Source organism: Microtus pennsylvanicus, chromosome 5 (genome assembly GCF_037038515.1).
Source record: "Microtus pennsylvanicus isolate mMicPen1 chromosome 5, mMicPen1.hap1, whole genome shotgun sequence".
Taxonomy (NCBI): domain Eukaryota; kingdom Metazoa; phylum Chordata; class Mammalia; order Rodentia; family Cricetidae; genus Microtus; species Microtus pennsylvanicus.
This window is the reverse complement of record NC_134583.1, coordinates 122040166-122053526: the sequence shown is the minus strand read 5'-3', so window position 1 is coordinate 122053526 and position 13361 is coordinate 122040166. Positions and strand designations below refer to the sequence as shown.

Sequence of the window (13361 nt, the reverse complement as noted above, 5' to 3'; positions counted from 1 at the left end):
AGATGACTGCGGCCTCACTAGCATTTCAGGAAAAATAGGTCACCATTTGGGAAATGTCAGTTTTGCTATGAATTTTCTCCTTGTCTTTATTTAGAGTTGGAGCTGGGCAGCTAAGTCATGGACACAACAAGGTCTTTAATTTTACAGTAGACGACACACAGAGAACTGAGTCTGGTTTATTTGCTTTACATTCACCTGCTGGATAAAATGAAATCCCAAATCAATGGAGACAGGTAAGTATCTAAACAATAAGCTATCAGTAATGTAAAACACCATTTATCATACTTAACCATTAATAGATGTTATATATTGATATATTGATACTTGCAGTATAATGCTAGGCAGACAAAGCTTCTTTGCTTTGGGAAGTTGGTCTATGATGTAAAGAAATTTATATTTACAACAAGATTCCATGTTGAAAACTCTACTGTAGGGAGGCTCTACTTTATATTTGCCCACCTTTTAGCACCTGGATCTAGCTAGCACTCCTTATACCCTCAATAAATAGGTATTATATTAGCTAAAAATGGGACGTAGGGATGGATTGATCATTCTAAGTCAGCATATTAATTAGGGCCGAATGAAATCAGAGAGTTCAAAGGCAAATGCTGTCCTCTTCACAAAAAGGAGTTCGACTCTTCCCCTGCTTTTCTTTCCAAAGGTACCAGGATTTCCAACCCCAGTTCTCAAGTTTGTGAACTCCTAGTTCACAGGCCTATCTGGCACCTGGAGGGGATGGAAAAGCTTGTTGCTTGCTAGGATAATGCTCTTCCTTCTGGGACAAATGCCCTGGGGCACCCAGATCCCAGCAGGTTAGCTTCAGGCTCCAGTAAGTAGAGGAAAGAAGTACCACGGTTTCGTTACCCTTTTCTGGTGGAAAGGAGAACACTCACTTCCTCTCACCAATACAGCATGGGAGCCTGGGTCTTACCTGGTCACACCACAGGGGGCAGCCTTGTGGTTCTCAGTGCCAGGGGCACACAGGAGTGGGGGTGGAGGCTATTAAAATATGTGGTACCTGGTGTTACCCCAGGTTCTACTAGAAGTGCTAGTAGGGAGTGGGCGGGGCAGGTCTACCTGTGGCCATGAAGCGGTGTGTGGCGAGCAATAGCTGTGGTGAGATCTTCACTCTGATCTCTGAGTCCGAGAGCTTGAACAGAGAGAAGTCATGCCGCCTCCTCTCCCGGTGTGGGACCCTCTGCTTTTTCCGATTGTCAGCTATAGGGGCACAGGGGAAAAGATGACACTCAGAATCATTGTTGGCCTTTGGAGGGTAACACAGATTCTTTGGGACCCCATACATTCTGCAGTGCCAACTGTAGGAGGTAATGGACTCTCTCCCAGGAGGAGGTGGCAGGCAGCAGATGGTTTGGCATTGTTTGTGCTTAGGTGGTGGATGAACAGGGGAAGAGCTGCCTGGGGGTTCCTATTTAGGCTGGTTCCCTTCCTGATGGCTGTGCAGACTCTCTATACATCAGCATTTGTGATTGTTTTAATCCATTCAAGAGAGCTGTGGTATTTAGTAGCTTTTCTACCCATGTAGTTATTGCAAGACCTCGACAGGCAACTATACATGGCAGCGTTCATACAAAGTCATACAAACATGATCTGCTGGTATTCTTGGCATAAAGGGGTTTGGGGTCTCTCCCTCTGTCATCTTCCATCCTTCAGAGCTGGGCTCACACAGTCTCTCTCCTGTGGGCTTAAGCCATGCTGTGAGAGGTTCCCAAGGAATGTCACTGTTACCACTCAGAATTCTGCTTTTCCTCTAGAGAAAGAATCATGGGAAATACAAGAAACAAGAAGGGGAAGGGGTAAGAATGAATATCTACTTTCTAAAAGCCAGTTATTCAGGTGAGAACCCTGCAGAGCCTGGAACCTCAATGTAGTTTATTGCTTTTCAGAAGGAAAAGCCTACGTAGTATACACACGTAGAGACACGCAGTTATGTACAAATGCACATGCGTATGTGTACACATATACATTGAATTTTTATAAGTGAAGGAAGTGTTTACTTTGACCACTTCTCTTTTGCTTTCCCTGAGTGTTAAAAAAGAAATCAAAAATGCTAACCCACCTCATCTGTGCTGAGGGGAGGAGGAAAGCGATGTGTCTCTGTTCTCAGCCTGGAAAACAACAGGGCTGCAGGGCCTTGTGATGCAAGTAGACCAGATACACTAGGGACCAACAGACTGCGTCCTCACAGCAGGAAACCAGGACCCCAGAATCTAGCTTCCTTGTCTCCCGCTCTTGCTCTCTTTGCTTGGAGCTGGCTTCATTTGGGCCTTTGGATTTTCTCCCATCTACACGGCTCTCGTGGGTCTGTCTTTGACTCTGGGCCTTGGCAGGCACCTGGCTCTGCCTCAACACTATTTTTGCTCTTTTGGAGAAGGTGGGGAGATTCCAACCCAGGTGTCCAGATTGGGTAAGAAGTCCCAGTCATGTTAGAAGAAACATCAGTGTTCTGGGCTCCTCTGCCTTTTCATGGCTCTTGACGAATCAAGTTATGAGTTTCTTTACAGGCAATGGGAACCCCTGGCCCTTTCTTCTAGAAAGAGCCTCATCCAGAAAATGAGCATCAAGCAGAGATTAAGGACCCATTTTCTGTGCTCTCATTCGCGAGCGGCCCTCTGATTGATACGACACATTTGCTTATGTGTCTGTCAGCATGTCATTAACCTTTCCTAGTAGATATAGCCCTATGATCTCTCCATTACCTTGATTTTAACAGTGGGTATTTGAAGCATTCGGGTCATTTAAATCCATACCCCAGGAAGAGACTACTCATTTAGCCTGCCACCAACTACTAATACGTTAGTGCAAAGGTCCTTATCATTTTACATTCAGAGATCCCTGGGAATTCTAGAGCAAGAGTGATGGGCAGAGAAAAAGAAGGGAGCCTGGAATGGGAGAGATCCTTTCTGAGCTCCACCTTGTTTGGAAAAGCTCAGTACAGGTCCCTGAGGGGAGGGGCTGTGGCACTCAGCTTATTCTTGTTAAGGGCTGGCCCATGTTCTAGATTTGATCTTTTCTTGGCCCAAAGGTACCACTACCATATGGTAGCAAAGCATTTCACTGTGAGGAACCAGTTTCTGGAAGACTGCTCTGCCAACTGAGGCTGCTGACCTCGAATGAGTTATCCCTGGGAAGGGCAGGGGATGGCTACCTTAGGAGACAAAACTCTGAAGAGGAAACATTTCTTGGCCAGAGACTCCCCTGGGTTTAGATAACATCCCAGTTCCATAGACAAAGCAAGGCCTTGTACTGTTGGAAAGCAAAGTTTTGATAAGGCTCCTGAGTCTAAACTGCCCGTCACTGCTGAGTAGTCCAGATTGTTCCTGAGGGGTGTAGGGAGAGGAAGATCTCGAAATAGAAACAGGAATAGGAGTCACATAGGGACATAATCCAGGGGGCAGGAAGGAGAGTGGGAAACTCAATGGGGCTGCTAAAAGGCATGAGGGACAAGAACAGTATCCAGCAAGGACCATTTAAGTTTTTGGCTTGGGCAAAGGACAATGCCATGACGGTGTTCATTGCTCACTGGTGGGTTGGGTGTGAGTGGAATTCCAAGGGGAGCTGGGCTCTATGTAGACAAAGAACTAACATGAGAACCCCTGGGCCTCCTCTTTGGCACAATGTATTTCCCTTAGTCTTTTTTTTCCCTCCCATTTGAAGGCTAGGCTACCTTTTCCCAGTTCTGACTGTGTTCAGGAAAGTTCCCTTCTGATAACCTTGTGCCAGCATGTTCTCAATGACCCAGGATGATCTGAACCAGGGTATCTTGCCGTGCTAGGACTGGGTAGAGGTAGATGGTGCACACACTTGCCTTGACACCCTCTCACACCGTTTATCAAACTGATGCACTCCTGGGGATTCCCCAAGGGCACACAGTTACTGTAGAGGTAGTTAGATGACCCCCAATGGCACTTACTGTAGAGGTCAGTTTCATCTAGGATCTCTGACTTGATGATCTCTTCTATGATGTCCTCCAGGGTGACAATGCCCATCACCTCATAGAAAGGGTCCCCTTCGCCTTCATTGTTCACTCTCTGGACAATGGCCAGGTGAGACTTTCCTGGAGAACCAATGAAATCATAGTTAAGCATTTGGATCATTTTCAGAGAATTCTGTTTGTGAGAAAAACAATGCAAAGATATTATCCGACCAATACCAGAACTGAACTTACCCCAGAATCACCTGAAAATAGGAAATTTGTGTGCACGCTCTTACAAAGGAAAGCCTGGTACTTAGAAGAAATAGAGTTGTGTATTGCTCAGTGATAGGGGCGGAGTCTCAGACCTGAACTATTAGTTTCATCATGTGACTACTGCAGAGTACGCTTGCGCTAGCTAGTTTACTGTCAACTTGACACAAACTAGAGCCATCAGAGAAAAGGGAACTTTAACTGAGAAAATGCCTCTGAAAGACTAGGCTGTAGGCAAGCCTGTAGGGCATTTTCTTCATTAGCAATTGATGGAGGAGGGACCAGCCCATTGTGATTGGTGCCACCTCTGGGCTGGTGGTCCTGGGTTCTATAACAAAGCAGGTTGTGCAAGCCAGCAAGCAGCATCCCTCCATTGCCTCTGCATCAGTTCCTGATTCCAGGTTCCTGTCCTGAGCTCCTGCCTGCCTTCTCACAATGGAATGTGATACTTTAGCTAAACAAACCCTCTCCTCCCCAACTTGCTTTGGGTCATGGTTTTTCATCATAGCAATAGAAATCCTAAGATGTACTTATGCAAATTAAGATGATTATGACATCCCTAGATGACAATTTTGAGAGGACCATTCTACACAGTCTATTGCTGGCCATAACATCACCATGTGACACTTGAATATATTTTATAATTTTAATTGGTACATAGGTTGGACACACTTATATGGTACAGTGTGACATTTGGGGACATTTACATAATGTATAATGGTCAGATCAAGGTAATTCATGTATCTACCACCTTGAGCCTCATTGTGTCTTTGCATCGGGTCCATGTATACTAGCTGTTTTGATACACATGGTTCATGGTTGCCAAGTGTGGATACCGTACCGTATTCTGAGCCATTAGAAGCAACTCTATGTACCTCACCACTGCATCTGCTAGTCCCCTTCTCTATCTTTCCTCCACCCACCTCTCCTTTCTCCTGAAAACTGTCTATATCTGTTTATTTTTAGGAAAGCCGTCAAATATATTCACAACTGGTTACATTTTTTTCTTTCAACTTTCACACATTAATAAGCATAAAGCTGGAGGAGACTGAATAACCTAAAAGAAAAACCAACGCAGGGGAAAAATTCCCTGCTTAAGTCACACTAGTTGCTGCTTTTGGGCAAATTATTTAACTTCCACTGAGTTGCCATCTCTCACGTGGAATCAGGGACTAGCAAAGCGTGGTGATTCCAAAACAAGGCTGCCAAATTCCTGGAATTACCTCTGTGGAAGGGCATGGGACCTGAGCCTGGGATGGGTTGTGACTACTTGAACCAATAACACTTAAAGGTGTCCCGAGGCTGGGTGATAAAAGGCAACAACCTCTGCTGGCTGTAGATACCCTGTGAGAAGTCTGCTAACTACCCTGAGGCCACCTTGAAAGTGGGTGCTACACGCACAGTTGATCCAGCCTTTCTTGTCTTCTCTAGTGGTGGCCTGGGCACAGCAGAGCAAAGTCATCCCTGTTATACCTTTCTTAGGGCCTGGTTCATAGATGCCATTAGCATAAAAAAATGGGGATTGTTTTCTACCTGTTTCCGGGGGTGTCTCGTTAGCAATCATATAACTTTGAGTGCCCACAAAGTGGCCATGCAGCTGGTGGCTATGTCTAAAGGCTTTGTAAACTGTAAAGCGGCAGAGGCAGGTGAGAGTGTCATCTTGATTATCAACTTGGCTGGATTGAGAAACATCTGGGAGGTTATTAAGCACACTTCTGGGTAAATCTATGAAGGCATTTGCAGGAAGGATTAACAGGAGGAGGAAGATCCACTCTGAATGCCTGTGGCACAACATGTCTCAGATATCCCAGATGGGATAGCAGGGAAGAAGGAGAAAGCCTGCATCCACAACCATTCTCTTTCTGCTTCCTGGCCGCCATGATGGGAGCTGCTCTTTCTCCTGTCACCATGCCTCCCCACAGGGACAGGACGAAACTATGAACCAAACAGATCCTTCGTTGTTTAAGTTAAATACTAGGAACTTGTCACGGAGACGAACATTCTAACATTGCAGGGGTTTTGTTTTTATTGCCTAACGACTTAGCAGCTGCTAACATTTATCGAGCTCTTACTACATGCCAGACATTATCTGTAACACTCAACACCCGCCAAGTTATTTAATCCTCAAAAGAGCCCCGAGGTGAGGAGCAATGTTACACTCACTGTGCACAGAACTGAGGCACGAGTCGGGTTAGTGATAGGCCTCGGGTTGCACAGTCTAAAAGCGACAGAGCTGGACTGCAGCCCAGGAGCTGGCTTCAGTCCTAACCTAAGGCCATCCCTTTCCCCCTTTTCTCCTGATAGAATTTGATCTAGGGGTTCACATGTGCTAGGTGAGCACTCTATTGCTGAGCTATATCCCCAGCCCCATTATTTTAAGGTTATATATATTTTCTTTTTTATTATTTATAATACCTGATACAAAGAAAACACAGTGTTATTGAGTACTGAGGGCATGCTGACAGGAAACTTGATTTATACACGCCCAGTTCATATGTAATCTCCTTACTCCCCCTCTTTCTCTGCCCCCCTTCTCCCTCCCAGTAATTTCTCTTTCCCTTTCCTGTGTCTTCAGTTCTCAAATGAATTGAAAACACAGCGACTATCATTTTGCAACTTTTCTGACTTGTTTGTTAGGGATGAGAACAACGGAGGGTGTGTTGTAACTGCTTCCTAAGTTTTGCAGGGGTTGACTTAGTCTTAGAAGTTTAGCTCATGTTGAAAAGACTGCACATAAGCACAGTGCAAAATATTTTTCCTAGACATCTTCATAGACAATTCAGAAGCCTATTTTGAATGTAAACATTTGTGTGTGTGTGTGTGTGTGTGTGTGTGTGTGTGTAAGAGAGAGAGAGAGAGAGAGAGAGAGAGAGAGAGAGAGTCTTTATCTACTGACTTATTCTCTATCATTTCCAATCTTGGTTACTTAAATGGTGCTGCAGTGAACAAGGGGCTCAGCTATCTTTTGGAGGTCCAAACTCCATATTTAAAAAAAATTATTTTGAGACAAGGTCTCACCAAGTTATGCAGGCTAGTCTTGAACTTGTGATGTTCCTGCCTTCTGAAAAACTGGGATTATTATGGGCCTTTCCTGCTAGGCCTGGCTGAAGTATTTCTAACAGCCCTCCTTCATGTCAAGTGTGTCTCCTTTTATAGTGCAGACTCAATTCCTGTTTCTAAAATGTAGACCCGAGTGGTTCCTTTTTCTTAGCTACAAGACATATATAAGGAGAAAATCTGAGGGACTGGCACAGATGAGTTGGCCTTGGAAAAGACCCCCAACAGCTTTCGCTTGCTTATTGCTAAAAGTATTATTTAAGAATAAAATGAGGCAGTCAGTTCTCCAGAAGTATAATTAGCTATTTAATTTTCCTGCTGCGGTGAGAAAACACTTGCAAAAACAACTCAAGGGAAAAGGGGTTTATTTCCCCTCACTGTTTGAGTTCCAGCTCATCAAGGTGGGAAAGTAACAGCAGTGGGACCTTGGGGACCAGTGCACCCTTGGTCAAGAAGCAAAGAAAGATGCCTGCTGCATTTAGCTCACTTTCCGCTCTGCACAGTTCAGGATCCCAGCCCGGGGAATGGTGTCACCCACAGGTGACTCTGCCCACTCCCACCAACCCAATCAAGATAAACCCTCATAGGTATCCCTAGAGACCCATCTCCCAGGAGATTCCAGATTTCATCAATTGGCAATTGGGTTTAACAGCACCGCTATCACAATTTAAAGACACAGACACTCCTTGGCATTTGAAGTGGAAGTGAAATTTGAAAGACAGTATTTTTACCAACCATGAATGGTCTCTAAAATTTCCCTGCCTTCTCCCTAAGCCTGTACATTGAGACTCTTCCCAGTATTTGATCTGCTAGGCTACACACCACCGTCAGCAGTCTGCCCTCTGAGCATTCCAGACAAATCCCACTTCCTAAGTTTCTGCCCTGTACCCTTCCTAAGAGCTCACAGTGTGGCCTTCCCCTACCGCATCTCTGTTGGCCCTTCAGGTTACAGCTTCAGGAGAAGCCATCCCGGACTGACCCCGTTCTGAATCAGAGCCCATCTCCTGCTGCCTTGGGCTCTGAAGCCGTTGGCACCACTGCAGCTCCCTGCTCCTTGTGGCTAGTGGCTGTGTTGTCCTGCATTAGTGTAACTCTCTCAGAGGGTGAGCTCCTTCAGGACAAAGGGTCACATCTTTAAACAGATTCTTTCACCTATAAATAGATATTTGAGGAACTGAACTAGGCTGGAGCTCAAATAAAAACACAAAGCTGGTATGACAAATGTTACCAAGAGCCTTTAATTCTGATAGTAGGCTGTAGGTTTAAATTAGGATTTCAAGCCTGCCTCAGTGCTCCAGAAAATTACCCTAGGAAACAGCTGTATCCTCCCCAACTGGACTGTTCTGTAGCTTAAATTAGATTATGCTAATTGTTAGAATGTGTGCAATTTAAAGATAAAAAAACCTTCCAACACATTTTTCTTAAACTTATGGCACCTGTTCTCACTTTTCTACGAACACGAGCTAGCAGATGACAAAACAAAATGACTAGCATCATGGAAAATCTGGGGAAACCGGCTTCTTAAAAACTGCTTTCTATAATTGGATGTCTTTTGTGCCGTGGAGCTCAGAATGCAAACAATACAGCCACACTTTCCACAGTTGATGTGGCTGGTTCATATGCTGGAAATAAATAAATGGAAAGAGTTTATGGTTTTAAAAATAACTTCTACACTATAGACACCCAAAGTTGTGCTCTGACCTCTGCACGCATGCCGTAGTATTCATACCCAGGAAGATAGGCATACCCACCCCAAACGATATACATTTTTATAAGGTCAATCTGAGGATTATGAAGGAATTTTAAACTTTACTTATAAGTTTTTCAAGATACTGATATACAGCACCTAAGTGAATTATTTAGAAACATTTTACAACCATTCTCTGAGATACCCTTTGGAGTTCTGGATATGATTGTGTATGTAATGTGTATATAGGAAAGGTTACAATAAAGCTCATCATTTTGAACAATTAATATGCACTAATAAAATGGTAAAAATTTCCCCTCACAGTCATAGAAATCAACAAACAAATGAAGGAAGCAGTCTTTTTTAGGAACAGGCTGGGGTAGGACACGGGTTGATAATCATAAAAACTCTGTTTTGAACTAATACAATAGGGAGACAACCAGTTGTGTCAATGGTAAACACACATAAGGTAAAGACACTTCTCTTACAAAAGTTGGCCTTATTCTGTATCCCCCTTTTTTCCTCGGCCCAGGAAGGAGTGTTGTAGGTGGTCTTATAAGAAGTCAGTCTGTAGACACAGAAAAGTTACTCACCCCGTCATTCCTGCCATGATACCCTATGAATAGTTCTTATTTACAGTTAGGACAATGGTTATTATTATAATTATTACTGATGTAGGATGTCATTCTGTATGCTGTGAATATGTTTTATTACCAATTGGTTAATAAAGAAGCTGATTTGGCCAATAGCCAGGCAGAATAGAACCTGGTGGGAAATCCAAGCAAAGAGACAGGGAGAAAGAAGGCAGAGTCAGGGAAACTCCACCAGCCAATGGGGAAGCAAGATGTGAGGCAACAAGACACAAGCCTCATGGTTAAAACATAGAATAGTAGAAATGGGTTAAGTTGTAAGAGCTAGCTAATAATAAGCTTGAGTTAATAGGACAAACAGTTTGTTATTACTATTAAGCCTCAGAGTGGTTATTCGGGAACTGGAAAGCAGGAGAGAAACCTCCAGTTACATTGGATATACATAATTGTACAATGACTATAGCTAGAATATATTAAGAAATATTCAATCTCATGAAAAGACAACTCAGTTAAAAATTACAGCTAAGAATTAAAAATGGTTTGAATAGGTGCTTCTCCAAGGAAGATATATAACTGATCAATAAGCATGTAAAAAATGCTGAACACATAATCATAATCATTAAGGAAATTCAAATCAATCGGAATGAAGTATCATTACGTACCTACTAGGATGGCTATAAGAAAAAACAAACCTCAAGGGATGGAGAGGATCCTCAATCACTGCTGTACTGCTCTGGAAGTTCTTCAAAATACTAAACATAAATTACCACAGGGTCCCGCAATTCCACTCCTACACAAATGAAAATGTATGGCCAACATTATTAATGATGGACCAAAAGAATCAACAACACACATTTCTAAGCAAATAAAATGTGGTAAATCTATATGATGGAATATTGTTTGGCCACAAAAAGAATCAAGTAATGCTATAAAGCAGATGAGCCTTGGGTAAGTCTGAGAAGCCAGGCACAAATGGCTGCTTGCTATATGACTCCATTCACGTGCAATTTCCACAATAGGTGAACCTACAGAAGAAGAAACTAGATTAGTGACAGCCAGAAATGGTGGAAAGAAGGAAATGGAATTGCTTCTGAGTTCAAGATTTCTTTCTGGCATAAGGAAATTCTAGAGTTAGATGGACGCAATGTCTGCATAATTCTGTGGGTATACTGAAAATGTAAATTATATGCTTAAAGGAATGAGTTTTATAATATGTGAATTATATCTCTATGAAAATTTCTTTTGAAAAAGCTAGCTGAATAAAAAGCTCCAATAAGTCATGGTTAAAAGAACAGGAAGTTAGCAAAGCTCAAAGCCACAATCACATGACGGTGGGAGGCAGAAGCAGCTTCAGAAGGGGAATGTATCGAAATAAAAGAGCAATGGGGTTTGGACTGGGGAATTGTGCCAGGGAGTGTTGTTGACAGCATTTTATCATTTAGTGCTCTAGGATGTGGTGACCGAAAGTGGACATAAATAAGGCCATAGGAGACTAGAGGCATGAGGAGATATCATTTATGCTCTTCTGGAGAGGGGGAAAGTGATGAACAGGGACATGGGCTTGCTCGTAGACGGCAGAGAGAATTTGAAGAGCTGGGCTTAGGAGGGTCATTTCTGTTATCAGAGATCTCATCAATTCTCAGAGATGACTAAAGAGTGCTTAAAACTCACAGACTGGGGCGAACTTAAAGTGACAGAGCTCAAATAGCCTAGTGTGTCCATTTTTTTTTTCTCAGCAAATGTTGGCTATTTGTTCTTCAGTGGTTCAATGTTGTGTTTGGAAGAGTGGCTTACATTTGCCTACTTCCCCATGAGATTCATGAACTCAGACTATGACCTCTTCTCCTGACTATCAGGAACTCTCAAATGTCTTCATACCACTCCAAGCCCATTCCTTTCAGCTTGTCCCTAACTTTGTAGGAAAATGGGAGAATGCTCTTGTACACTGTAAAGATTTGTCACTCGTATTTGGTGTAGGACAATGGTTTATATTCTGTCAATTATATTTTAAATAAATGCTGATTGGCCAATAGCCAGGCAGGAAGTATAGGCAGGACAACCAGACAGGAAGTAGAGGCCAGTCAATGAGAACAAGAGAATTCTGGGAAGAAGAAAGCTTAGTTGACAGTGTGACCCCAGCCACAGGAGAAGCAAGATGTGACTGCCTCGCTGAAAAAGGTACTGGGCCATGTGGCCAACACAGATAAGAATAATGGGCTAATATGAGTTGTAAGAGTTAATAAGAAGCCTGAGCTAATGGGCCAATCAATTTATAACCTAATATAGACCTCTGTGTGATATCTTTGGGACTTAATGATTGTGGGAACCGGACAGGACAGAAAACCTCTGTCAACATGTATTGATTTAATAAAATGCAGATTGGCCTGTAGCTAGGCAGGAAGTATAGGTGGAACCAGGAGAATTCTGGGATGAGGAAAGGCACAGTGTCATTCACCAGCTAGATGCAGAGGAAGCAATCTAAGAATGCCTTACCGAGAAAAAGTACCAAGCCACGGAGCTAAACATAGACAAGAATTATGAGTAAATTTAAGTCATAAGAGCTTCTTAGCAATAAGCTTGAACAATAGGTCAAACAATTTATATTTAATATAAGCCTCTGTGTGTTTATTTGGGATTGAATGTCTGCAGGACTGGGCAGGACAGAAACTTCTGTCTACACATATCTGTCAGACACTTTAGGTCAATGACGATTACAATTATATAGAACTTTCCACTTTCTCAAGAGGCTTTCCAGAAGAGCCTTGGGATGGGCGAGATATTCTTGAGAACTTCATGAATTTCCTAAGGAGTGAGTGAGGAATGATTTTATAGGCCCCAGTTTTCTTTCAAACCCACTAAGACACATGCATCCTATGTATAGTCTTTAACAAGTTAGCTCCCCTTTCAACTTTCATTATATAGCCCCCCTCTCACGTGGTGGCCATATTCCTAGGGCAGGCAGTGTTCTTTTAGAACCATGACTGCTAACAAGGCACCATGTGCAGAAAAGCAAAGCCATGCCCAGCTGCAGCTGTGGAGGAGGATACTCAGCTGAAGGATCTGCTCTGCACATCCTTGGCCATCCATGTTCAAAGCAACGGGGCCTGGCATAACAACCCCTTCTGTTTCTAAGAATAGCCAACGCTAGTTACTACATTTGAGGCATTTTTTTACATGTCCCTTGAACATACAACTGTGACATCGATAGAAAACCTCTAGGCTGAGTTGAGAGGTAAAGTGGGTTTTACTTTAATCCATGTTCTCCCTTCCCCTCCCATGTGCGCCGTGCCTGTGTATGTGTAAATGCATGCATGTGGAGGCCAGAGGTCACAATGTGTGTCTTCTGCTATTCTTGTCCACTTTATTCTTCTGAGACAAGGTCTCTCACTGAACCTGGAATTTACCAATTTAGTAAGACTAGCTGGCCAACCTCAGGAATCCTCTTCTCTCTGCCACAGCTACACACTGCTTTTCATAAGGGTCGTGGAGATTCAAATTCAGGTCCTCATGCTTGAGTAGCAAGAACTTTACCAATTAAGCCATCTTCCCAGCCCTGCCAATATTCTCTTCTACTCTTCTCCCTCTGTCTCTCTCTCTCTCTCCCTCTTTCTCTCTCCTTCTTCCTCTTTTTATTTTATTTATTTTTGTGAGACAGGATCTCACCATGTAGCCTTGGCTGGCCTGGCACTCACTCTGTAGACCAGACTGGCCTTGAACTCACAGTAATCTGTCTGCTTCTCCAGTGGATTTCCTTAAAACAAAGTCTATATCTGTCTCTGAATTGTAAAACATTACATTTTACCTTGGGTTCACTAGTACTCTA

At 43.2% G+C, this 13361-nt stretch overlaps 1 protein-coding gene across 2 annotated transcripts in view; it reads right to left on the bottom strand.

Moving 5' to 3' along the window:
• Positions 1 to 13361, bottom strand: part of Cnnm1 (cyclin and CBS domain divalent metal cation transport mediator 1) — a 58506-nt gene that overhangs the window by 30154 nt on the left and 14991 nt on the right. For both annotated transcript variants that reach the window (XM_075974134.1, XM_075974135.1), the window contains exons 2-3: positions 3932 to 4075; positions 1078 to 1218 (exon numbers count right to left, since the gene is read on the bottom strand). In XM_075974134.1, the coding sequence (XP_075830249.1) occupies positions 1078 to 1218; positions 3932 to 4075 (285 nt within the window). The remainder of the gene's footprint in view (positions 1 to 1077; positions 1219 to 3931; positions 4076 to 13361) is intronic.